The sequence below is a fragment of the Leptosomus discolor genome, chromosome 1 (genome assembly GCF_034619465.1).
Source record: "Leptosomus discolor isolate bLepDis1 chromosome 1, bLepDis1.hap2, whole genome shotgun sequence".
NCBI classification, from domain to species: domain Eukaryota; kingdom Metazoa; phylum Chordata; class Aves; order Leptosomiformes; family Leptosomidae; genus Leptosomus; species Leptosomus discolor.
In genome coordinates, this window is record NC_141391.1 from 161,323,080 (window position 1) to 161,348,618 (window position 25,539).

General features: G+C 45.0%; 3 protein-coding genes across 3 annotated transcripts; 2 read left to right on the forward strand and 1 right to left on the reverse strand.

Moving 5' to 3' along the window:
* The first annotated feature begins 798 nt into the window (after positions 1–798).
* On the forward strand, positions 799–8,426 carry LOC147416335 (cytokine receptor common subunit beta-like). Its single transcript, XM_086461646.1, has 10 exons — positions 799–913; positions 2,665–2,794; positions 4,786–4,970; positions 5,286–5,434; positions 5,749–5,920; positions 6,017–6,149; positions 6,252–6,412; positions 7,311–7,456; positions 7,560–7,734; positions 8,383–8,426. Exons 1-10 carry the CDS (start codon positions 844–846, stop codon positions 8,424–8,426), a joined length of 1,365 nt encoding a protein of 454 aa, XP_086317772.1. The 5' UTR covers positions 799–843.
* Positions 8,427–8,534: 108 nt separating this feature from the next.
* On the forward strand, positions 8,535–11,864 carry LOC147416336 (uncharacterized). Its single transcript, XM_086461658.1, is given in 3 exon segments — positions 8,535–8,539; positions 9,913–10,498; positions 10,501–11,864. Coding segments are annotated over 3 exon segments (1,437 nt in total). The 3' UTR covers positions 11,347–11,864.
* Positions 11,865–19,444: 7,580 nt separating this feature from the next.
* Positions 19,445–22,946, reverse strand: CIMIP4 (ciliary microtubule inner protein 4). Its single transcript, XM_086468779.1, has 5 exons — positions 22,876–22,946; positions 21,586–22,229; positions 20,923–21,070; positions 19,820–19,930; positions 19,445–19,612 (listed from the first exon to the last, which is right to left on the reverse strand). Exons 1-5 carry the CDS (start codon positions 22,913–22,915, stop codon positions 19,527–19,529), a joined length of 1,029 nt encoding a protein of 342 aa, XP_086324905.1. The 5' UTR covers positions 22,916–22,946; the 3' UTR covers positions 19,445–19,526.
* Positions 22,947–25,539: the final 2,593 nt, after the last annotated feature.

Sequence of the window (25,539 nt, forward strand, 5' to 3'; positions counted from 1 at the left end):
AAACAGTCCCGTCTTAAGTAAGTGCTTTGGGGGCTAAAATAGGAAGGGATTCCTTAGCTGTAATTCAAGGGCTCAGCCAGCTGTTTCTGGTGTAGGGAAGTGGCATTCAGGAATCTGAAAGTCAATAAAGTCAATTTCAAAGGAGTTTTTCCCATGCTTTCTTAATGTGGAAAGGAGTCTCAGCTGTATAATAAACCTGAGTAGGTGAGTTTGTTATACTTTTGAGACAGCAATGTGAGATGGCCAAAAGGTCTTGCATTTCAGTAGTGAATGACGCGGTCCGTGGTTTCAAAACCACCCAATCTACTCTCAATCTCAACAATCACCACGAAAAAAAGAAAAGAAATAGTTTCTTTGGTATCATTTCTTCAAAGCTATGTGGTAGAGCATGATACTTTTAAGGAAAGGTAAAAACCAGAGCACCATTGCAGTTCATTAAGAAGGCTTTGAGCTTGAAGAGCAGAAGGAAGAAGAATTGGAAGGCTGAGTTCTCGTCACAGGTTAGGATTGTTTCTTGTTGCTACTCAGCTGAAAGAATCCATGCACGTCCCTGGAAACGTACATTTACTTCTTCATTCTTTTCTCATATTGCAAGCTCACACAATAAGAAGACATGGATTCTGTCCTACAATAAATACTTGGTAGACTCAGTTCTTTCTGAGTCTACCAAGTCTACTAGTCACTCCAACGCAAAGCCTAGAGAAGTTCCCTAATTCAGTTTTACTTCTCTTTCTGTGGAATGAAAACAAGAAGCTCCACAATAAGCAGCGCAAGAGAGTAGTCAGTGGGCGATGAAACCAATTATCTTCTGAATTAGGATCAAGCTTGTGTGCAAAGGACATCATGAGCCTGAAAGAGATTTCCATCCTTCTGCTGAATCTGTATGTGGTCTTCAGCGTCCAAGCCATTCGAGGTGGGTTTCAAATTTATATTCTTTTATCCTCCCGTCATTGCCTCTCTTTATGTGTCTGTCTCCTTCTTTCAGTTAATGCTCTTCCTCATTTTCTGCTTGCTTTTCTGCTTCTTTCTGCCACCATCTTCTATGCTGTAGGAGAACAGATGTCTTGATGAAAACCAGTGCACAGCAGATGCATGTGCAGACAAATCGATTGTGTGCTGGTGGCACGGACAGGTGAAATACTGGGCAAATGGATGAGACGAACAAGCTGACTGGTTATTGAGTGAATAGGAAGGAGCAATAGACCCTGACAGTGAAAAGACAGATAAATGAAGGGCTGTGTGATTCAGATGGTAGTGCACAGGAGTAGAGACAAAGAGACAAGCGGACAGGCAGAAGAAAGGGGTGGGGTGTGGGGGGGCTACCAACAGCAACACCCAGATGATCTGATTTTCTTATTGTGGAATTGCTGACAGGTAAAGAGGCCATCTGCCATATCCATTGCTTGTGTTTCTAAGTTTAATGTCTTTCCTCCTCTGATGCAATGAAAGCTATTTCTTTCTTTCTTTCTTTCTTTCTTTCTTTCTTTCTTTCTTTCTTTCTTTCTTTCTTTCTTTCTTTCTTTCTTTCTTTCTTTCTTTCTTTCTTTCTTTCTTTCTTTCTTTCTTTCTTTCTTTCTTTCTTTCTTTCTTTCTTTCTTTCTTTCTTTCTTTCTTTCTTTCTTTCTTTCTTTCTTTCTTTCTTTCTTTCTTTCTTTCTTTCTTTCTTCCTTTCTTCCTTTCTTCCTTTCTTCCTTTCTTCCTTTCTTCCTTCCTTTCTTCCTTTCTTCCTTCCTTTCTTCCTTTCTTCCTTCCTTCCTTCCTTCCTTTCTTCCTTTCTTCCTTCCTTTCTTTCTTTGACTTCTTCTTTCCTTCCTTTCTTCCTTTCTCTTTCTCTCTTTTGCTCTCTTTCTTTCTCCTCTCCTCTCCTCTCCTCTCTCTCCTCTCCTCTCCTCTCCTCTCCTCTCCTCTCCTCTCCTCTCCTCTCCTCTCCTCTCCTCTCCTCTCCTCTCCTCTCCTCTCCTCTCCTCTCCTCTCCTCTCCTCTCCTCTCCTCACCTCAACGGCAGGACATCTCCCTGTGAGATCTCTGAGGGAAATGCATTACAGTGTAGGTCAGACTGGTCTCTCAGCATTCCAAGTCTCAGCCTTACATTCAGACCATCCCTTTCTAGGCAGGATGCTCCATTTTCTGCTGATGCAAGGAATACCATACAACTCACTTTGCACTGGTTTTCAGCAGAAGATCAAAGTAAGGTCCCTCTTATGCCTGCTAGCTAAGACACCATCATACATTGCTGATGGGTTTTGCCTGTAAAGAGACCGTCCACCAAGCTGATAGTAGTTCTCATAAAAAAACACTCATGTTTGCACTCTGACATCTCTGTCATCTGAAGCTCATACCCCAATAGTGCAGCACAGATACTACCTTCAGAGAAAATAAAGAAGAAGAAAGCAACTTTCTTCATAGTGCATGTACCAAGGGTGGCCTTTATTTTACCACTTGAAGGTTGTGGGCTTAAAAAAAAAGTTATCCCTGATAGCAGGTCTGGCCATTTCTGGGTCATGAATCTACTTCCAACAAATAAGTCTGGGTATTCTTCTGAGTCATTACAAGATTCCTCCTAGAGCATCTCGCTTTTAAATGTACATTTCCTGTGTCATAACATTTACTAGGCGGTTAGTGGCAATCACTTTACCTTTTTTTTCCCCTGGATTTCTTTCTCAGAGAGTATCCCTATGAAAAGCTTGAGCTGCTACAATGACTACAACTCACAGGTGACCTGCACATGGATGGAGCATCCAGAGGCTCATGCCCTCGTTGGTATGATTCTTTACAAAAGGGATAATATTATAATGTAAGTACCTGAAATGTGCTGTGCTGCATAAAAGTCCAATGGGAATTTGACTGCAACTTGGAACCCTGAGGACCAGCAGTCTGATTTTCAGAAAGCATGGCCCCCTCTTTCTGTAATTGGGTTCAAGTAAAAGTTGTGCCTGCTTCTGAGGCGTCTTCTAGGAAGGAAGAAAGGAACAGGGTGTGATAGTAGAGTTAACTTCATCACCTCTACAATAGTTTTTTCATAATTTTATTGTGGGATCATAGATATGAAATAAGATGGGGCATATAGGTTGCTGTTAATGGGGTGGAGAAGGTGGTGTCAGAAAAAGCGTGAGCCGGAGTGTTGTTTATAAATGGAAAAGAGAGAAGGAATGCCTGCTGTTATCTGGCCCATTTAGGAGCATCACTGAGAGTATGGGTTTGGTAATTTTCTGAGAAACATGTATGAACCGTGTGTTTGTGAGATAGAGAAGGCTGGTAAATTCGTCTGTGCTACCACTTTTCCTGCCAGAGATACCGGTCTGCTTATGACAGTGTCTCTCTGTTACATCAGTTTCCTTATGAAATGGGAACTGAATCACTGGGCTGGATCAATTGTGAGGATAAGGAAGGACAGAGAGGGACTAATAGTCAAGGGCAGGAGGAAGACAAAGGTGCAAAGCTGACAAGAAAATGGATTAGAATCTGGGGACAGAGCAAGGCAAGAAAAGAGAAAGAACTCTTGATTTTATTGTAAAGAGGAGAGAATTAACAGACCTAAAATCAGCTAAACTCAGTTGAAGGTCTTTGGAATAAGACCTTGAAAGTAATGTTTCTGGGAAAAGGTGATACAAAATTTTTGGGGACCTTTGGAGGATTCTCTGGAACATTGTTACATGATGGAGTGTGTGCATCACACAGGAAAGATGACTGAAGAGGCCAATCAGAAAAGCAGGTATTAAGTGGGGACAGACACACAGCTGAAGTCAAAATGGCCAATGATTAAGCAAGGACAGCTCATAGGTGAAGAACAGCTGGCTAAATCCCAAACTGTAAGATAATGCTGATGAGTAGACAGAAATATCTTCAGGACTTCACAACCCTTGGGCCGACTCTTTTGTTCAGGGGTACCACCTGTATGGTCAGTTCCACCCACACTCCAGGAACATCCCTGGTTTCCTCGCTAATACCCAACTTTCAAAAACAGCAATAGTGCTGAATAATGCTTGCTGACACATAGTTGGCTAGGAGAGTCCTTCTTGTCCTGGAAGACAGCATTTGGCCTTAGATATTCACAACTTAATATTTCTCATCTGAACTGGAACAATAGGCCATACTGGGCATGAAGCCATAAACAGAAACAAAATTCCAGAGGGTACAAAAAGAAGCAGCACATCTCTCCAGCAGCTCAGCCTACTGCAAGCACACAAAGCTTATCCTCTCCTGTCTAGCTTAAAATATGGCTTCTAATTTTCATGATGCTCCTTAGCCTGGAGAAAGGCTATCTAAAAGAACGATCAACATTCTGGATGAAACCTTTCATGAATCTGTAAGGCCCCTTGGCAGAACAGAACTGTAAGGATACAGAAGTACATTTTAGTTGGAGAACTTTTTGTAAGTGTTTTTCTGGGAGTGTCTTCAAGAAGCTAAAGATAATCAGAAACTTTACTGCCTTTCACTCTGAGTAAAAACTGCATTTCCATGAAAATTATTTTTCATCCTACTATTTCTCACATAAAAATTACATAGAGTTAGCCTAAACCTCAACAAAAATAGACTCGTAGCAAAATACAACATTCTGCTGCACAACTTCGAAATGGGAAGGCATTTGACAAAAATCCTGGTCTTGAAAACATTTGTCACATTACCCGATGCAAAACAGGACTAATAGGTACAGTGAGAAGAGGATACACGTGCCCGAGTAAATTCTAACAACAGAATGGGATGGAATTGGTTTCAGGCATTTAATTTTGCATTAAGTATACGTCTCCAAATCAGATCTTTATAGATCCCTTTCTCTGTACACAGGGAGAATGAGGAGATGCTTTGCAAACGCCAGACAGAAAATGACTTACCTGAGGCTCCAGACTCCTACGTGCACTGGGTTTGTCGCAACACTACAAATGATTTTGGAATAGGGGTAGACGATATTTACGGCTTCAAACCTAACAAGATGCTTCAAGCAGAACTAGATGTTGATCTTTTCCAAAATGGTAAGGATTAAATAGCAACTTCTCTTTTTCCAATGAATAATAGGGATCTTTGAGAATGTATTTGCCATTCAGCCAGGAAGTTAATTCCACTTCCATTGTGAAAACTGCCAAAGAGTTCCACATTAAGAGGATGGGGCAGAGAGGGCAGAGGGCAAGTTTCTGGGAGCAGCAGGAAGGGGAACTCAAGCAAGAGCTACTTGGTGTGGCAGGGATAAGCTGCTCTGGAAACGGGGAAGCTTACCTAGGCATTTTCTTCCCCTCCTCATGTCCCTGTCCTCACTCTCTCCTCTCATGGGTTGTACCTTCACTTTCCAGTTCAGACCCTCCCACCTCAAAACCTCTCAGCCAGCTTGATGAAGCCAGGAGACTTCTTGCTGACCTGGAAAGCAGCTGATGGAAGCCAAGGGCTGGGCAATGCCCTGGAGTATGAAGTGACTTACAAGCGGGTGTGGGAGTCCTGGGAGGTAGGAGCAGAGGAGCTGGGCTGTCCTGGTTTGGGCTGCACCCTTTTGGACAGGTGACAGACTGTGCTAAAAGTTTTGACAATGAATGGCCTTTCTGTTCTCAGGCATTATGATCTCAGCTCCTCTAACATGGGAGCATGGATCACTGCACGGCGGCATGTGCATGGACCACCACGTGCATGGGACTGCTGGGAGGGGCAGCCTGGCAGTCACCTCCTCTCACTCTTTCACTGTCTTCCCTCCACCCCTCTTCTTCACTCCCCAACTCCCCAATTACTTCCCTCCCCACTCTCCCTTCTTCCCCCCAACAACAGAAAGCTGCCTCGCTCTTGCTCTCCAACACCACACGTTGCCATCTCGGCCACAAGGACCTTGTCCCGGGGAGCAGCTACGTTGCCCGTGTGCGAGCCAGACCAGGGTGGGCCAGTGGCTTCTCTGGGCAGTACAGCGAGTGGAGCACAGAGGTGTCATGGGAGACGCCTGAAGGTAGCGTGGGATGGAGCAGGGCCATGCAGGGGTGGAAGTGCTGCCTGCGAAGACAGATCTTTCCTGTCACTTAGCTTGCTCTCATCTTCTCTGAAGGTGGCCTTCAGCCCAGGAACCTTCGCTGCCTCTTCAATGGCGCAGATCGTCTGACATGCAGCTGGGAAGTGAAGAAAGCCATCACCACCTCTGTCCTCTTTGGCTTGTTCTTCAGGGCCACTCCAGCATCAGCGTACGTGCTCTGCCCATGGCACTGTGCCTGCCTCTCTTCTATGGACTTTCTGCTCTTCCCCATTCCCCCTGATCTCAGCACAACCTCTTTTTCTCCCCTCAGAGAAGAGGAGTGCTCTCCTGTGCTCGAGAAGGCTTTGCCACACGTCCCATATGTGGTCCAGAGCTGTGAGATCCCTGTTAGCAACTCCAGCAGACAGAGCCAGTACCGTGTGTCTGTCCGGGCCAAGACAGAGGAGAAACTGATTGAAGCCTACAAGAACAGTGAGATGCTGTGTTGTTTCTTGCTTCTCCTGGTTGTTTCTTGGACAGACGCCTGTCTGGGCAAGCGGGGCTGAGGACAGCAGTAGTGAGGAGATGTGTGTGGGAAAAGGAGGAGAGCAGGACTGATGAAGGATGGAACTAGATGCTGTGTCAGGTCAGAGGTCTGGGAGAGGTGGCTTGCAGCTGTGGAGTTCCTCAGTGGCACTTGTTACTCTGAGGAAGTTGGCAGCAGTCGAAACTGTTGTGCAGAAATTTGGGTTGTGACCCAGAGCTCCTTGGTGAGCAACTGTCGCCCTGCTGGCTTCTCTGTGATTGAGCTTCATGGGTGTCCCAGGTATCAGGGAGCTGTGGTGAGAGGGATTTGTGGGAGCGTGTCACCATGTGATTTCTCAAGAAGCCAGCGGAGCTCTTGCAGGTTTGAGCAGTGGCCCCTGCAGCCCTGGATGAGGTAGGACTGCTCTGCTGAGTGAGGTGTGCCATCTGGATCATCTCTGCCTGCATGTATCTGGAGGTACTGGTGCTACTTTTCACAGACTAAAGCTGGGAGAGGTCCTGCAGTGGGTGAAATTTTCATGTAGTAGCTCCCAGAGAGCTGAAAGTCTCTGGAAATGTGGTGGACCAGTACAGATGTTTCAAATAGTGCTTTACTGCTTTTCTGCCCACAGGGAGTGCTGTCAATATTAATGGATAGGGATTTTCTGTTATTTAATGTGTCTACTGGTTTATTACATTTGACTGGGAAATGAAGATGCGGAGAATTAAGATGTGTGAGAAAGCTGAGACTTCTTATATTACATAAAACAACATTGTTTTCCCTCTCTGGAAAGTATTCACAGTGGTGAAAGGGAGTGCTGACCAGTAGGTTGGTAAATACTCTGAGACATTCCATGTGTTCCAGTTAAGGTGCTGCCGCCTGCAAATGTGTCAGTAACAGTGACAGAGAGTCAAGATTATGAACTGAGGTGGATAAAATACAATTTGGGATATAGCTTCATAAAACAGAGATACCAAGTTGAGTACTGGAAAAACAACCAATATGAAAAGGTAAGTCTTAGGAAGTGCAGGAGTCCTGGGTTTCTCTTTGCTGGGCAAATGGGAAAGACAGTTCCTCTGACCTCTGTAATTTGTGCTTCTTTCTTCTCGCCAGACGCTCCAGAAGTTAAGTATCAGCAACGATGAACCACCCTTCATCTTCACCCCGCAGATGCTGGCATCATCTACAGAATATAGGGGGAAAATGCGTGCAAGGGTGAATACGCCTCTGGATTATGAGGGGCCTTGGAGTGAATGGAGTGAGGAGTTCACCTGGAAGACTGAGAACGGTACTTATTTGTGCAGGCTACTTCTGTAAGGTTTTGTGGTCTGTTAATGGCTGAAATGCCTCTATAGAAAACCACATTGTCTCAGCTGGGGTTGAAGTTAGGGCCAGCCATGAGTTGCTTAACAAAGTGGCTGTCCTGTCTGCATCCTTGCACTACAGCAGCAATGCAATGAGAAACAGGTCTCAGCTTGTTCTGGATGGAGAATGAAGGTTGAAATATGAAGAGCCCCTGCAGATTGGAGCAAGGACAAAGGAGGGAAAAGCTGATAGAAGATGTTGGAACATATCAAAGTGGTATAAAGGTGCCAGGAATACTTTCATATTGGCAGTTTTTTAACCTATATCAATATATTGAAGATTACCTATAGCACTGTTTCTACTATGTTTAGGTGGGGAAACAGCATGGCCCTAAATATGAGAACAGCAAGGTTGTCGGGACAAAAGTTAGTTAGAAAATATTACTCCTAACACACAGGTTGACAAACTGGTAAAACTAATTATACAACGTGAATGCCTGGAAGCTCATTCTTATCGTGTCTATCACAAATGTACTACTAGAGCTCTTGTGCCAATAGCTCCTGGCTCTTTCTGGCCTTATTGTGATCTCTGTTTTCTCAGAAGTGTTACAATCTTTATTTTCTCTCTTCAGGAAGCTCTCGGCCAACGGCCAGCCAGCTAGCCGGGCTTCAATAGCCAGAACACTTCTGAGGAGGTGGAGCAGATTAACTGCCTTCAAGTGCTGTATAGGTAAGTAAGCAGCCCACTCCTCTGACTCCTTTCTTGAAAGCTTCCTTACTAACCATGGGGTAAGAGCAAGCTGTGCATGGATATCGCCCATCATGATGGGGAGGACAAAGCATTTTCACCTGTATATCTTTAAAGTCTGAATATACCTTTCAAACATCTATGGAAATTGTAATGAATTGCTGCAGCTGCAGACCTTAACTTCCCTGGATGGAACTCCAAGGATAGAAACCTGCTTCCTTTCTTCCTCTGCATTTCCTTTGGAAATAGGCTTGAATAAAAGGTATAGACCTAATAAGGTGGAAATACTAGATGAACTCCTCCCAGCCTGCCTGAACACAACCTCACTCTCATGAAAATACACATATTCCCTTACCTCTTCATCCTCTAGAAATGACCTACTTTCTGGTCCTTGAAGCAAAGTCTGACTTTGAAAGTGGAATGTGAACAAAGAAGAGCTGCAGGTGTCCTGGTCAGTGTGTGGCCAATCAGAAATAGCTCCAAATTGCCCATACAGTCTCAAATTTATGTCAAATCTTCGAAGACAGAGTGAGAAGGTGACCACAGTGCTCTGTTCAGGAAGCTATCCTAGGTTGCAGAGCAGTTGGGGAGCCTGACACAAATTATATTGACTCTTGGGTTTCATGATAATTGTCTGCCTCCTAGGAGAGAGGGCCGTTCAGCTTTAGTATATACTTTTGTAAGTCATGTGAAGGAAAGATGGGTTATGCTCATTACTTCTTTGAAATCTTTGTCTTCTCCCCTTTTCTAGCTACACGTTCAGCACTTGTAAGAGACAGAGGCCTTTCATTTTGAATAACTAACTGCAAAGTACCACTGAAAGTGTGAGAGCTGAATAAATGCTGATGCTAGAAGTCACATTGCCTGAGACTATACTGCTAAATAAATCAGGGCCAAGATGTAGTAACAAGCACTGCCTTGTAACCGCTTGCTTTGCTGTGTTGTCAGCACTCTCCCTGCCATGGGTTGGCCTGTGCCAACTACTGCTCTCCAAGATAACATTCTGGCACAGTTTGGGAGATAGCACAGGGTAGCAACAATTCCCAGTGGGCAACATGGACACAACTGTACCAGGTTAGGCTGTGTCCAGTGTCCTTCAACAGTATTCTAGCAGGCTTTAGCACCCAGGCCATGCAACTTACATCCTGTTTCACACTATGGGTACAGCTGTAACACAGTGGTCACGTTATGTCATGCACCTTGAACTGAAAAAACAGACCCAAAACTTTAGCTGTGTTCTAGACTGCAGAGACACTGCAGGAGGCCCAGAAGACTACTATGGCTACACAGTATGACCACAACCAGTCTGTGCCATTTACAGAGGGCCAAAGAACGGTCCTGGCTCTGTTTTATCTACAGCAAAAACATAGTTTTTCTTAAAAGCTCATTTGTGCTTGCATATCTTGGCATTGAGAAAAGTTGGAGTTGGCAGGAAACAACTGTGGCAGCAAAAAAGGCCGAGGCTTACATCTTCTGAGGAAGGCACCAGAGATGTGGACGAAGGTTCCTTTAGCTCCCTGGAAGACAGTGTACTCCCTTACAGCATCTCCTGTTGGTGTGCAGTTACCATCTTAGACAGCTGTCAGTTAGAGCTGCCAATAGCAGCTAAGTCCTGTGTTTTTCCACCTGAACAGGATGATGAACAGCAGTCCAGTAGAGTTCCATGGAGTGACACAAAGACGGTGCAGGTTTCCCATGCTACACTAGCTCCACGGAACTCCTGTCAGACTTCTAGAGTGCCACACAAAACCTCACTTTCATCATCCGCACTTGTCTGCCCAGTGAATCAGACTGCTGGTCCATCCTGCCTATTTGCCAGGCTTCCATGCAAGAGTGCTGCTCATGCAAGTGTTGCTTCCCAAACTTGCTTTGCTTTTAACGGTCCATACTTGTACAGCCCAGTGACGTCCTCCCAGCCTGATATGCACCAGACCCTGGAAGCAGACCCTGTGGGAGTTTGTGAGAAATCATTTTCCCTTCAGTATGTGACTCTTCCAAAGTCTGTTGGGAATTCTGTCCCCAGGCTCCACAGAGGCAAGAACAGCCAGAGGCATGTCCTCCAGAGCCCTTCCTGATCCCAGATCAGAAGGAAATGATGCAGCACCTCGACGTCTCACCGGCCCCACCAGCCTGTGGGAAAGGCACAAATATGCAAACAGAAGAGCAGAAAACTCCAAAAGCTCTTCGCTGTATCACATCTCCTCAGCAGTGCCCCTTGGAGTACATCACCACCGAGAGCCTGGTACTGCCACCAGGCAGGGACTCCACCCATCCGCCACTTGTCACTGCTGGGGAGTTACCCTGTGACTCATAGGAGCCCCAGCCCCACAGTGATCGCCCTTGCCATGAGTTTTCTCCTGGGAAAAGTGGCGTCATAGACCCAGTTTCAGGTCAAGCACCGACCTCTTCTCCTGAATTGCACCTGGATACATTTGGAGACTATCTTACTGTCCCTTCATGTCCCCATGGACATTCAGAACCCACAAAGATTTCTTTGCCTGTCTTACAGAAGGGAAACGACCTTCTTAGAAAGCAGCCATTGTCAGCAGGTAACTTGGTGGTGTTAAACCCTGACAGCACTGAGCCAGTTTTCCTTTGCCAGGTTGGTGACTATTGCTTCCACAGCCTAAAATCCACTGTGAAGATGGATAGTAGTCAGGAAGACCACCAAGTCGAGAATCCTTCTGAAGGGAAGGCAATATCTGGGAAGCCTGTATCTGGTGATGAATCTGCCACTGGCAAGGAAAAGGCTGTATCAAAAATGCAGGCTATTCAGCTTTTCAAAAACCTGAAATCAGATGATTACTTTTCCTGGCAGCAATCGTTGAGGATCACAGAAATATGTTAAATGGGAAAATATTGGTGAATACCAAAGCTACAGGTAACTGAAAGAGGTTGCAACTCTCTGATGAAAATGAACCCTCAAACCTAGGAACAAAACCGAACACCAGTTCCCTTTTCCAATTTCCAGTCCAACGTGCTGAAAGACTTGAAGTAGCTCCATATTCTTCTCATGACCTTCACAGATTTGGCATGGAAGACAATATGGATATTGCCCTTTGGTGTTTTTCAAACTTTTTGGCTTATCCACAATGGACAATTTAGCCTCCTCATGCTCCTGTGACAGATCAGTCATCTTGCAGTAATACCAGATTGCCTGAGGCAAAACTCATGTCAGCAAATGCAGACTTAACAGCATGAAATGCTATCAGAAGAAGACAGACTTGGAAACCTTGGAAGGGAACTTGTATTCTTAAGAGCAACTTTGTTGAACTTTTGTGTGTAAAATAGATCTAAGAGTAACGAGGAGCTTTCATATATCTACCCTTCCACTACTGGCACGAAATAGGTATTGTCTAAGGTGAAAAAATCCCAGGCAGTAATAGAAGGGTAACAAAAAATGAGAAGAACTTGTTGAAGTCCAGAAACCCTTTCTTAATGTTAAGATGCAGTGTAACATAGCGTATGCCAGGGGTATGAAGGAAACAGCACTGGGATACATCAAGTAGGCTGTAGAGAGCCATGGGGAAGAAGATACATTACTGAAAGAAGACCCAAGCACTTGTAAGGTGCAGTGAGGAAGAGAGTGGGGCAGGCAGAAGATGACAGGCAGGAAATGTGATGGTGCACAAGCCTGTGTTTGCTGGGGTTTTTCTATTTCTAAGTGTTACAGTGTGGGAAAACTGCCCAGCTTGCCATGTAACAAAGGTGCAGGCCATTGAGCGTGCTCTTCTTGTACCAGCCTGGGACAGAAGGCAGACGAACTAGCGAGCTTATCATTGGAACAGGGGAGGAAGGATGAGCATCCTGCTTGTCTGGCCAAGACACTGCACACATGTTGGAAGTTTTACAGCCTGGCAATTTGGATGTTTTATGAACCGGCCCAATTACTGCAACTGCTGGGATGAGGCGAATGTCTTATAGCCAGAGGTTGTATCAACAAGGCTGGAGACAGGGCCTGTTTGTCAGAGGTTGTACCAACAACACCAGAGAAGGAGTCCACATCTGGAGCGAGCGCTGGCTTTCCTTTCCCCCTGTCTCCACTCAACTGGTAGTACTATCAGCCTGTTAGGAGCCAGTCAGCACACCAGATAGGACTCAGTCCCACCTCATCAATAGGTATAAAATTAGTCTTTAGAATCCTCTGGTTTGAGGGTGAGAACTGCAACCACTGGATGGGCTGATGGGCCTGGACCTCTCTCCTCCCCAGGCAGGGACACCTTCTTGGTGAGAATCGCGACACTCAATTATCTTGCTTATTGTAGGGTTTACTTAATCTATGCTTCCTTATTGTAGTGCTTACTTGTTATATTGTGTGTTTGGTTGATGGTAGCTGATAGAGATATACATTAATATTTTGGGATGACCCAAACATACCTATTTAAATTTATATTTGTGTGAGACGGTGCATTTATCAACAGCAATGCTGAACTTGTTACATCTGTCGCCTTAATAAATTACCCATATTTGCAACTTTGTGAAGCTGTTTCAGTGAAAGTCCCTGAGAGGGCTCTGACAGGCAACCATTGACTCTAACATGGGGCTTCTGAAACTGTCCCAGTGAAAATCCTTTGAGGGTTCTGGGGTAAGATTAATAAGAACCACAAGGAGTTTGGAAGTTAGACACCACCACAACATATACCTTTAGACATAAACTGTGGCCCAGGTCTGGGACTAATGGTGGATCTAGCTGCACGAAGGTTCCTCTCTGAGAAGGAGTTTAGAGAGCAACGGGGTCCACTCTGAACCTCGTGATGGGAGGGTGTCCCTGATCACATAACCAGCTCCACAACACTCCTTTCCTTATTCTCTATATTCTTAGACACAAACTGTGACTGGTTCAATGGGAGGGTTTTCCATACCCCCCTTCCTTTTCCTTAGACATAAACCATTGTCCAGTTCAGTGGTAGGGCCCCCCTCAACCACAGAAATGTCCTTACATATTTTTTGAAAAGGAGTTGGTTTTTTTTTTTTTTTTTTGTCCAAAGAACCTGTGCTGGAGAACTAGGCAATCATATCTAATCCTGCAGCACCATAACATTTTTCCTCCACTATGGGCAATTGCTACCCTGTGCCCAACCTGAAACGCAGTAAGAAGATGCAAATGAGTCAGAAAGATCCCCAAGTGTATTGTGTTTGTGCAGCAAGGTTTTAGTAGCAGGGAGGCTAGAGGCTACAGGAGTGGCTTCTGTGAGAAGATGCCAGAAGCTTCACTTGTGCCTGACAGAACCACTTGCGGCTTGCTCCAAGATGGACCTGCCCCTGGCCAACTAGCAATGTTGGTAGCAACTCTGTGACAACATACTTAAAGGGTAAAAACTGCTGCACAACAGCAGCTGGGAGAGAGGAATGAGAATAGGAGAAAGAAAAAACTCTGCAGACACCAAGGTCAGTGAAAAAGGAGGAGCAGTAGGAAGTGTTCTAGGTGCTGGAGCAGACATTCCCCTGCAGCCTGTGGTGAAGACCATGGTGAAGCAAGTTTTCTCCCTGCAGCCCATGGAGGTCCACATTGGAGCAGATATCCACCTGCAGCCCATGAAGGACCCCAGGCCAAAGCAGGTGGATGTGCCTCAAAGGAGGCTGTGACCCCATGGAAAGCCCATGCTGGAGCAAGCTCCTGGCAAGACCTGTGGCCCCATGGAAAGGTGCCCATGCTGGAGCAGACTCCTGGCAGAAACTGTAACCCTGTGGGGGACCGACACTGAAGCAGTCCATTCGTGAAGGACTGTGCCCCACAGAAAGGACCTATGCTGGAGCAGTTTGTGAAGAGCTGTCTCCCATGGGTGGGATCCCACACTGGAGCCGGGGAAGAGGGTGAGGAGGAAGAAGCAGCAGAGACAATGTGTAATGAACTGACCGCAACTCCCATTCCCCATCCGCCTGTGCAGCTCAGGTGGAGGAGGCAGAGAAAATTGGGAGTGAAGTTGAGCCCAGGAAGAAGGGAGGGGTGGGGCGAAGGTGTTTTAAGATTTGGGTTTTATGTCTCATTATCCTACTCTGATTTCAGATTGGCAATAAATTAAAATAATTTCCCCAAGTCAAGTCTCTTTTGCCCACAACAGTAACTGCTGAATGATCTCCCTGTCCTTATCTCAACCCAAGAGCCTTTCATCATATTTTTCTCCCCCTTTCCAGTTGAGGAGGGGGAGTGATAGAGTGGCTTAGTGGGCACCTGGCAGCCAGCCGAGGTCAACCCACCACACCAAAAAAATAAGTTCTGTAAATCTATTAAAATGATCTGATAGCCTGCACCTGATGATGGATCCATCAGTGGCAAGGAAGACAATGCACAGAATATTGAGGTCATTCATATCTTCAGAATACTAAAGAAAGCTGTTGCGGAAAGGAAAGTAGCCAGTTTTGAGATTCAGAAAAGCCTGCTGGAGTTGTAGGGATCTTAGATAATGAAGACAAAAATTTGAAAAATGACACCATTATAAACCCATTTTTGTTCCACAAATGCTACCTCTCCTCTCCAGCTTCTAGACCAACGTGGTGAAAGATCTCAAGCAACCCTACCCCTTTATTAGTTATTTTAATGTATTTGGTAAAAGGAACAGGCCATAATTCCCATTTACCTGCACCTAGAGAGGCTTGATTCACATTCCCCTGATAGGTGTGATTGGCAGGTGAAGACGCTAGATTTAGCTAGGGCTCCTTTCTAAAAATAGGTAATCAATTTCAGTTCAAACCTCTCAGATTATAGGAAAAGAAAATTATTTTGCTTGGGCACATAATGAGCTTGGCTAATCAGTTTTCCTGCTTGAGAGCAATGAATCCAAGGGTTTAAAAGAAAAGGAATTTTATTAAAAGGGATAAAACAGCAACTCCGCACCAATGCCGGTAGGCCTGTTTACTAAAATCAGCAGTAGAACCTGAACGCATCTTGGTAATGTAGCCCACTTCCCTGTTTTGCCCATTGTCCATCTGGAAGGAGATGTTGCTCTTAAACCTCTCTTACTGTTTCCAAGTGCAGCGATCCCACCGCTGCTCTTGGCAGCTTCAGCCGATGAAGCCTTGGTTCTGTCCACAGTCCCACACTGCCCCCTCAACGTTTCAGATGCTCAGAGAGAAGTCTGTGTCAAACAAAACCCAAAGAGAACCCTGAGGAACACAGCATTTGTTGTTTTTTTTTTTTTTTTACTTTCTTGCTCCATGCCTCCTTTGCTCTACCACTGTCAAGGGGAACACCACAGGTAATTCCTAACCCTCAAAACACCATTCTTTCTTCATGGATAAATGTTTTAAATATCTTTAAACTTAAGAGACAGTTGTATTTCGACCCCAGTGCCTGAGAGTGAAATCCACTGAAGTCAATTCACTTGCTCCCTCTTTGTTGTGCTCTCTAGCCACTTCAAGCAGCGCCGGATTTCTCTTTTATCCCATTATAGGCAGGATCAGCAGTAAGTACTCTATTCTTTTAGGAATACTGGGCTTACCTCACGATAGATGTAGCTCTGAATTTAAGTTTTATTTCAGTGTAAGCTTTACAGCATAAAGGATTGAATATAATAACAGGCTGAAGACTCTGGTAAGAGTTCTTGCAGTGACTATCTCCTGTTCTTACACTTGTTACCATGTCTTTAATGAGTCATTCAAAATCATTCACAGTGGAGATACCAAAGGTTTGAATCATACAGGATAGCATGAGAGAAGCAGAAGGGTTAAATGAAAAGAAAGCAGAAGTCAGAGGGTTAAATGAAAAGAAAAAAAAAAGGAAAAAAAAAAAGACTGGCTGAAGAATAGGAAATCTTTATTAAAACTGATATCCTGCGAAATGATCTGTGCCTCAACTGCAGGGACACATAAGCCCAAACTGGGAAATACCCATTGCTGCAAGAAAAACTAGAAGGTATGAGGAGAGTGCTGCAGAAGCTTGGATGCAATTGGTCTCTTCTACTTCAAATTGCTATAGTATGATGATCTATACTTCAAATGCATTGGCTGTTTATAGATGACTGAAACAGTTCTTAAACAGCTATTTTTCGTGACTGGTTTAGCTAAACCAGAAAAGAATCCTTCCCCCCCCCACACCTCCCGCCCCGAGTGCTGCCCTGTCAGATAAAAACGTTGGCTCAGAGCTGCCACCCAATGATCAGACCTTGTAAAATCACTTAAAACAGGCTACCCATGTTGCAAAGCGCTCGGTTCAGTGAGACAACATAGCAGAAGCCAACTAACTTCTCACTGCATAAAAAAGGCAGTGAAAGGCCATTCCCCCCACTCCCTTTCCACTCCTCTTCCCTAACATCTGCATACCCCATCACTCATCGCCTTGCCCGCAACAAGGTCCTTTGCTTACAAAACCTAATTTGTTAACTTGTTAACTTTCTTTTTTTTTCTACTGTATTGATTTTCTGCTGGTTTATCAAGTTGAATCAGAGTGTGGGCAGGGAAGCGTCAGCACCAGCACAAAACAAGCAACTGCTGAGAGCAGAGGAATGGGTAGAAGGGTGATTTCAGCTGCAGTGAACATTTACTTCAGCCTTGTTCTTGTCTAACTGCATCTGACACGATACTTTGAGAGTCCAAAGCTGGCTTTAGATACGCATGCTTGAGTATCCAAAGCACTCCAGTCAACACAGAGTGCCACACAGGGTAATGCTCCTTGCCAAGGTTCTGGCTAAATTAGTCTGTTCAGCACTCACAGACTTCAGGTATTGGTTGATTCCAGTAGCTGCACTGTATCACTGAAAGCTATATCCCAGTTATCTCTACAGCTTTCAGTGTGCCACCCATGAGAAAGTGTTTGCTCCCAGCTCAGCTGTAACATTTGGCAAAGCAAAGAAGACGAAGGGGGATTGCCATGAGTATGTACATTTGGCATCAAACAGCCATCACCCATTTCAGTGCATTATACAATGCCAGCTACTTTTACTATTTAAGTCCTTATAAAAATATTTTAATTTGTAAAATGTGGCTTTACTCTACTGCAGGAGGCAAACAACACAGCTTATGGCAGAATGTAGAGCACCAACAAGACCTTTCAGTCTGTTTCCCTTCTGGTCTAGTGGCTTCATGAGCCTTTCACAGGTAGCAAAAGGCATTTGCTCCAAGCTGTACCACAATCCAGCAGTCTGCCTGCCCTAATGTCTATTTCTAACATCTATTAGAAATAGACCTGTAAATCTATGTGCTGATTCAACCCAGAAGTTATGTTTCGTTCATTAGCTAACTAAGCCCTGAGCTGCCTGCTTCCAGTACGCCAAACAATGCCAGTAGATTTCTGTTCAAATCCACGTTTTCTGGATTAGGACCTGCTGTGGTCTCAGAAGGCAGCATTTATTATGTACCTGGAGTCATGTTGGCCATCAGTACTGGACGCAACACAGAGAACAGAGTGTTCCTCCAGAGCTGCGCTGTTCAGTGGTGTGTGCTCAGACAGGAGCGACTTGCTACTGATGTACAAGGAAAACCCACAGAGAGGTTTCTACAAGCTGCCATTTGGCCAGTCTCCTTAATTTGAAAGACCTGGATATGTGCCTGGAAACATCTGAATTCCAAATGGTTAATTATTGGTGGTGGAAAATGATTATCTCTTGATTATCATTAGTTACATTTTAACCTCCTCCACTACTTTTACGAAGTCAGCATATTGTTATCTAATCCCCAGCCACTGAAGAGTGAAGTAACAATCCTAATTCTGCCCCAAAACAGTTCATATCAGGGAGCAATGTATCAGTCTTTTTAAATGGTGAAAGCTTGGGACCAGACGTGAAAGATTAGGGCATCGCTATTCCCAGGAATGTACTTTGTGATTGCTGCACCAAAGTACTGCACTTTGGAGCTGGAAGGCAGCAGACATTAAATACTGTGAGAAAAACACATCAGGAAACCCTAAAGACCCTGCATGCCTTACATCATTCAAGCCCTTGGGTGGTCCTTGGTTGCTGTCCATATACACTCTCTGAACTTCACATCGTGCAGACTGTATGGTGGATGCGTGTGCTTCTCCCTCAGAGACATTTATATTTGAGTTAGGGAAAGGGCTGACAGGAGCAAGTAAGGCTTATGAGAGCTTCAGTAAGGGTCCGTTCACATTGTGGGGTGATTTGCAGATTGGAGAAGTCCTGGGGCTTCTTGCAGCTTTCCTGTTCCCTTTAAGTGGGATAAACTGTTGTGGGTTTTTTTTTTTTTTTGTGTTGGCTTGGTCTGCAAATAGTGTGGACTTCAGTGAATACCCTGATGCCTCCTCTTCTCAAGCGAGTATCCATTTGTTTTCACACATTACTGCTGCTCCCTGTCAGGCTAAGAACTTTCCTTGACATCCTCCATGTGGCAGATATAATGACAAAACTAGAGCGGTGGGCAGAGAACTCTCCTTTCCTACCCCACATAGGCATCTGGTGCCAATCATACGGAGTTGTGCCCAGGTTACTGAGTGGACACCATTTGGTGCACCATTCTGTCAAGAGAGCCTGAATTCAGCTTGGAAGCATCAATGGGGAGCTGGCTCTTTGCTTGGTGTGTCCAGCTGCTGTGTACATACAGCTCTGAAACTTCGCTGTGTGGGAGTTTTACAGCCTTCAGGGTGGGGAGGGGTTGGCGGCATTCAGGAGCTTGGGCAACCCTGGTTCATTCCCAGTGCACCCTCTGCACCTCTCTCTGGACTGCTGGGACAGCTGTCAAAGTATCACGAACCTTCTGGCAAACGTGAGTTTGCACACACGCGCACTCCCCTCCCCATTGCCCTCTTCTTACACTGCTCACACCTCGTGTGCTGAGCAGATGAATTTCTAAATGGACCCCTCGCACCACCACATCCCTCTGCAAGGGTGCGTGCCTCACACGCTAATCAGGCCCACCTCAACAGTGACCAACAAAGTGATTTTTTTTGTATTCGCATACAGATTTATCTCGCATTACTCTCCCCAAAGACATCCTAATTGAGAGGGGAAGAGAGCACCTGCAACAAATCTGCTGTTGACAACAAGCAAGCAACGGGGTTGTGCTTTAAACAGAGGTTTATTAGATGGCTGAGGAAAGAGATACCTTGCTGAATGCACTCCAATCCTCAACCTTCATCTTCTAAGGCTTGCCTTTTTTCTTCCCATAATTGTCCTCCAGTGCCTTCTGCAGGTTAAGAAGTAGGGCATTCTTGTGATGCCATTTACCTGTAAAGAAGGCAAATCACAATCCAGTTACAGCCTCCCTTCTAATGCTATTAACCCTCAAGGATTTTTCTAGCTATAGAGCTCCTCTCACGAAAATGCCAAATTCTAGTCCTCCTACACCTTTGCCCAAACCCATCCATTGTCCTTGGCAGAAGCAGCACCCATCTCAGGAATTCAGCAATGTGCTTTTCCTGGCAGAAGCCATACCTAGCTCATCAGTCCTCCTTCCGTGACAATTCTTGGGATCCCTGATTGCCTTCTGAATTACATCGAGGGTATAGGAATCTTTCATCAAACTTCGGCTTTCCAGTGGGCCACCTACAAGGAACAGCAAATAAGGAACTGTACGCAGAAATCTCCCTACTGCAGTCCTAGAATTGAGCAGCGGAGCAACACCAGCAGTTGCAAGGGCTCAAGAAAAGGCATGTGTTGACTGCAATATCTCCGATCAGGTGAGAGGCTAGGTAGTGGATAATAGCTTCATCATCGCCCAGGAGGAAGCTTATCTGCTTTTCCTCTTCAAGTATGACACACACACAGAGGGTACTACAAGATATCATCTTTATTTGTATCCTAGTGCCCTTTCTTTAGTCAAGTGCCCACTTACCTCCTGCTGAATCCCCTCATTCATGTGAGTAACTTCCTATTCATCGGCACAGCTCCACAACAAGCACCATCTTACCACTCCAGGCCTTCTTGAGCTCCTTTTCTGACATGATACTTAACAAACACTTCCCAACTGTGACTTCTCTTTTTACCCCCTTTTGGCTTTTAACCATTTGAGGGGGCTTTATTTTAATCTCTTTATTTTTCCTCTTCACCTTCCTTTTTATTGTATGTACCCTTTCCTTGACAATAATGATTTTGAACTCTCTGGAGAAAGATATCCTTCCTTTCTGTGTGACTGCACAAACCTAGGACAACGCAGTCTTCAATACCCAGCAAGGTCTTGTCATGGAACATACTGTATAAGGAAAAGGAACCCGTCTCATGCTGGCACACGAGAAACAGGAATTAGAGACAATTATTTCAGAGTTTCTTGGATGGTTAACATTCACACCTTGGAAAAAAAAGAACGAAAGAAGAGAAAAGAAAGGGATAGAATACATAGAAAGGAAGGCTCTAACTTCCATTTCCTCAAGCACCACAGCCTGGAAAAGCAGTGACTGTGGATAGAAGGAATAAAAGGAGAAAGTGAGGATCACCTACAGTCAGATCTCTACCCAAAGCAGCGTGGCTGCCCTGAGCCCAGGCAAAGGGTAGATGGAACCAGCTTTGAAGGTCAGGCATAGGTATGTGTGTCCCCTCACCTTGGAAGATATTTGATCTCAGGTTAAAACCCAGCTGGTTGTAGTCAGTAAAAGATATAGAGTTCAAGGAGTTTTCTAGCATTTCAGTATTGTCGCTGAGTCTTTTCTGTCCCACGAGTGATGCTGCCTTGCACAGAGCTTGCCGTTCCTGAAAACACGAACAACAAGGAACCACTGTCAGTCAGTCCGTGTTCCTTAGGGAACGAGCAAACTCCTGGCATTTCTTTGAGCTATGACTAATCCCTGGGACCTACATCTGTCCTTGAACCTCCCTCAGCAGCTTCTGTAGGCATTGTAATCGCATGGGACGACTAGAACTGGTAAAAGGTATGTGTGTGGGGCGAACAGAAAAGGATGATGGTGTTGGGCCCTGGACTGGGTCCTGGTACCACATTGTTTTGCCTTGCTGAATTGGAACTCTACCTGGCTATAGGAACCTTACAAATGAAAGGGGGATGGAAAAACAAAATTTAAAAAGACATGGGAAAGGCTGTCTGTGGAATGTGTCACTGCCCCGTAGTGTGAAACCCAAATCCAACCCTCTACATGTCTTCTAGAGACTGCTAATATCTGCTAATATCCCACCCACTCAGCCCCCTGCTATACCATAAAAACAGCCTTCAACCTGCCACAAAGGATACATGAAATGGCCTCCTCCAATACCTCTTCATCGCCGGTAAGTTCATCTGCACTGGCAAATTTGTACTTGCTGTGAGGACGGGACAAGCTGTTTCTCTCCTCCAGAAGGAGCCTCCATTCTGCTTTCATAGCTGGCCCTAATGATGCTAAGGACTCTTTGGCACTTAACCTGCTGCAGGTCTCCTGGGCTTTCTCATAGCTGGCTTCGATGCTCTTCCAGGAAGATCCAGGCCCTCTAGACCTCAGTGTTTGGTGCTGGCCTGCTGCTAGTTCTTTGGCATTCGAGATGGATTTGGTGTCTTCTGTCTCCCTCTGCCTGCATATTGCAGACAAGCGATAAGTGCTGTTCCTCCTTCTTGGCTCACGCCCCAATATTGGGTCTTTGGTGGCAGAAGTATCTTCTCTTTCCTCTTCAAGTCTTCTTGAATGAAGACTCTGTGTGGAGAGAGTTTTGGCCTGGAGACTCTGTTTGGTCTGTTTCTTAGTCTGAACACACTTTGAAGGAGATGCCAGGGATTTAATAGATGTGGAATTCTTTGCTGTTCCTTGAGACACTGGGCCCTTGGAGAACTTCCAGGTGGCTCTGCTGGAGCTCCTTTGGGTTGTTCTTTGTCTGCTGGGACATAAGCCTTCTGGAAGATGCTCTTTTTTCCCTTCCTCAGGTTCCACTTAAAGACAAAAATAATAGCTCAATAAATTTGATACTGTTTCGATGACTGTAAATGGAGCTCAAAACAACCAGACATGTCATTGTGTCATTGTCAGACAACAAAAGAAACATTAAAAGTTTCCAAGAAGGAAAGGAAAAAACCCACAACGTAGCAGCATTATACCAATCTTGCTGCTGAACCAGGCGAAGGTTCCTGAGGAGTCTTAAATGCTCTTGAGAGATGCACAAGCACAGAAGTGTGTAAGTAAAAATCTTGTGGTCAAACATGCACACAAAGGTCTGTGTTTTCTTATGTTTAGGGGCCCCTCCAACCCATGATCACTCTCACTCTCATGAACATGCACTTATAGTCTCTATGGCTCACTGGTATTTGCCGATGAGTTTACAGCACATCAGTGTCTTACTGCGCTTGTGCAGGGAGGTAGTGAGACAAGTCCACCAGTGGAGGAAGACACACTTGGGGTGGGGATTTTAACACATCGGCCCATGGCACGCGAGAACCCTGTCTGAGTAGTTTTCACTCACAGAGGTACATGAAAATCTGGGCAGCATGAAGGGAGGGAAGGAATGACACACAGCCTCACAAGCTGTACTACAAAGCAAGCTCTGAAGGAGGGGGACAGCTTCTGTGCCATCTTGCTTACCTGAAGTACTGTTGGCCAGCACTGAGTCACTCTGCCACATCAGGTGTAGGGGAAGTTAGAACCTCTAGCACAGCCTTGGAAGAGAAACAAAGGCTGTGTCAGGCCCAGAGATGGGAAGGAAGGAGACAGTGGTCCTGCTTATCTTTAGATGATGTAGATTATTCTCACACAAATGTATTACACGCCTTCCCAGATCAAGGTAGAGCTGTCCTTGCCTGCCTGCATGGTTGGTCCTACAACCCATGATCCTTTCGGATTAAGAGTCACAGAAGTCCTGCAGGATTTCACATTAATAGCTCACATGGGACAGCCTGTCTAGGACACAGCCAGCCAGTGCCTCTGGGGAATAATACGGAGCTGCAAGAGTTTTCACAGGCAGTGGTTCAGACAGAAGCCAAAACAGAAAGAAAACTCAGTGAAAATGTAATCTTTCATTCTGAAGCACCTAGAGATGTCAGACCTATCATGTGCTGTACAATTACAACAGTTCCTTCCTTTGGTGCATTAAAGAAAGGCCAGAAAAAATGGGGGAGAGGAGGCGATAAATGTAAAACGCCTGTGCAATGCTGGCTATGCAAAGGAAGAGAGACAGGCTGGAGATGGGGTTTCTTCCCTGATTCTAGCACAGACTATCCCATTTTGCTTTGCTAGTCCTGCTGATGTGATTGGTGCAACACCTAGCCTTAGTAAACTGTTTCCTGCACTAGGAGGAACCTTGTGTCTTTCCTGGAATGTCTGTGTAACCCTCAGTCGTGTCCTGCTGATGGTCTGTGTCCCTAATCCCAGTGGGACCCTACAGGCTTATCCCCTGTGAAACCTGTGACAGGTTACAACTGAAGCCACGCCCCACGGTGGTGAATAAGGTAATTACAAGCGTGCTGGCACTAGCAGCGTTACAAATGAGATCTGGATCAGGTAGGGATATATATTTGTATTTGTCAAATTAAGTCATGACATCACATATATGCTTACCTTCAGCTCTTGTGGCTAGTTATTGGAATGAAGACGCCAGCCGATGGGGCAGAAAGCCTACTGCTTCAAAGTTAACTCACCAGGGCTGACCTGAACCAGCAGCTTGTGTTTTACACTGTGCCAGCACTTTGCAGCAGCACATCTGGTACAATATTGGGATCCTGAAGCCAAAGTTACTGCATCGGTCTCCTCTCCAGGAGTCAGTGCTCTGTGCTCTGCAAATGTATTAAGACGCAGAACCTCCCACACAAAAAGAACAGGGCCACAAGAGATGAAGAGAGGAAGTGAGCACTGCCTCACAGGGCAGGATCTGCTTCTTTTCCGTATCACTTTTCAAAGAAGAGACAAACATTTACAAATGACCAAAGTGCAGGAATCTGTGTTGCTAAATAAACTCCTGTGTTAACTCCCACCTCCTACTTAAAACAAAAATATGTCTGTTTGTTATTATTATTATATTCAGTGGAAAGAACTTTCCAGCCTGCTGTTGTAGAAATTCTTCCTCTCTCATTTCTTCCAACAAAGTAGAATTTCTGCGTAATGAGGCAATGTGCTCATTTCCCAAATCTCGTTCATTGATAACTTTCATTCTCTGGTTCCTCCTGGATAAAACGACACTGAAGCCTGCAACTGTTCCTACTTTCTAGTTCGTAGCTATACATGATGTTACTGTTATTGCTTATTGTTCATTTTATTTCTGAGCCTAAAGATCCAAAGTCAAAGCACCACTCTGAGACTTCTACATCTTGATGCCAAGAGGGACTTTAAGGCCATTTGACCATCCTCCTAGGTAACAGAAGCCACACAACTATGTCTACTTACTCCTTTGCTAAGCCAATTCTGTGACAGACAACAGATGACATACCAGAAATGATTTATCTTGATCAAAGAACTAAAAAATATTAAACTTGGTCTTTCTGAACGAATGGAAAAACTCCAAAAAAGTTACGTTTAGCATAGCCTAACACTCTGACTTTCCTCACAAGCAGCCATGGAGGAAGCTGTCTTTCCCAGGCAGAAAATTCAGACAGGTGTAGGAATTGGTATGCCATTCTCAACAGCCGCTAGATGCAGTCAAGAATGGTCTTATAATCCTTCCACATCTGTCCAGGCCTCCAAAATATGAGGAGATTTCAGTGACTTTCCAGACCTAAGAAGCTCCATGGGTATCAAAATGACATCAAAACTCTTCTCTTTTTTTTTTCTTTTTTTTTTTTTTTAAAGAAAAGGTCCAGGATTTAACAAGAGGCAAAGCCTCTTCCATAACTACCTCTTTCACCTGGTCTGTTATCCCTGATGTGGTGCCAAAGTGATTCGGACAAGCAGGCAGGTCCACTTCAGTCCACGTGTGGAGGTGGGCTGAAGGCCGAAGAGGAGAGATGGTTGCTAGAGAACAACACTACCTCTATCTATGATCTGTGGTCTCCATGGGAACCAGAAGAAACACGGCCACTGAAAAAACAAACAAGGGGGAGAGTAAAAGGCTCATGTCTCATGAAACACCTGTGCCCAGAAGTTCTCATCACACAGGATTTCTTGGAGACTTTCATAACACAGTCACGATAATCAACAAGACTCTGTTTCAGCAGAACTGGATCTTCTAGCATCTCCAAATGCTTCACATGAGCTCAGTGACCCCCATCAGAGAGGAAGGGGAATGTGTCCCCATTTTCCACATTAAAAAAGGGGGGA

Bases quoted from the DNA above. Each gene is read 5' to 3' on its own strand.
- LOC147416335 (XM_086461646.1), top strand. From the start codon at position 844: ATGAGCCTGAAAGAGATTTCCATCCTTCTGCTGAATCTGTATGTGGTC. The intron at 5,921-6,016 runs GTAGCGTGGGAT...TCTTCTCTGAAG, and splicing joins GTCATGGGAGACGCCTGAAG to GTGGCCTTCAGCCCAGGAAC. The intron at 7,457-7,559 runs GTAAGTCTTAGG...TCTTCTCGCCAG, and splicing joins AAAACAACCAATATGAAAAG to ACGCTCCAGAAGTTAAGTAT.
- CIMIP4 (XM_086468779.1), bottom strand. From the start codon at position 22,915: ATGTGGCAGAGTGACTCAGTGCTGGCCAACAGTACTTCAG. The intron at 21,071-21,585 runs GTATTGGAGGAG...TCGTGTTTTCAG, and splicing joins AACTTACCGGCGATGAAGAG to GAACGGCAAGCTCTGTGCAA. The intron at 19,931-20,922 runs GTGAGGGGACAC...TGTTCCTTGTAG, and splicing joins GAGATCAAATATCTTCCAAG to GTGGCCCACTGGAAAGCCGA.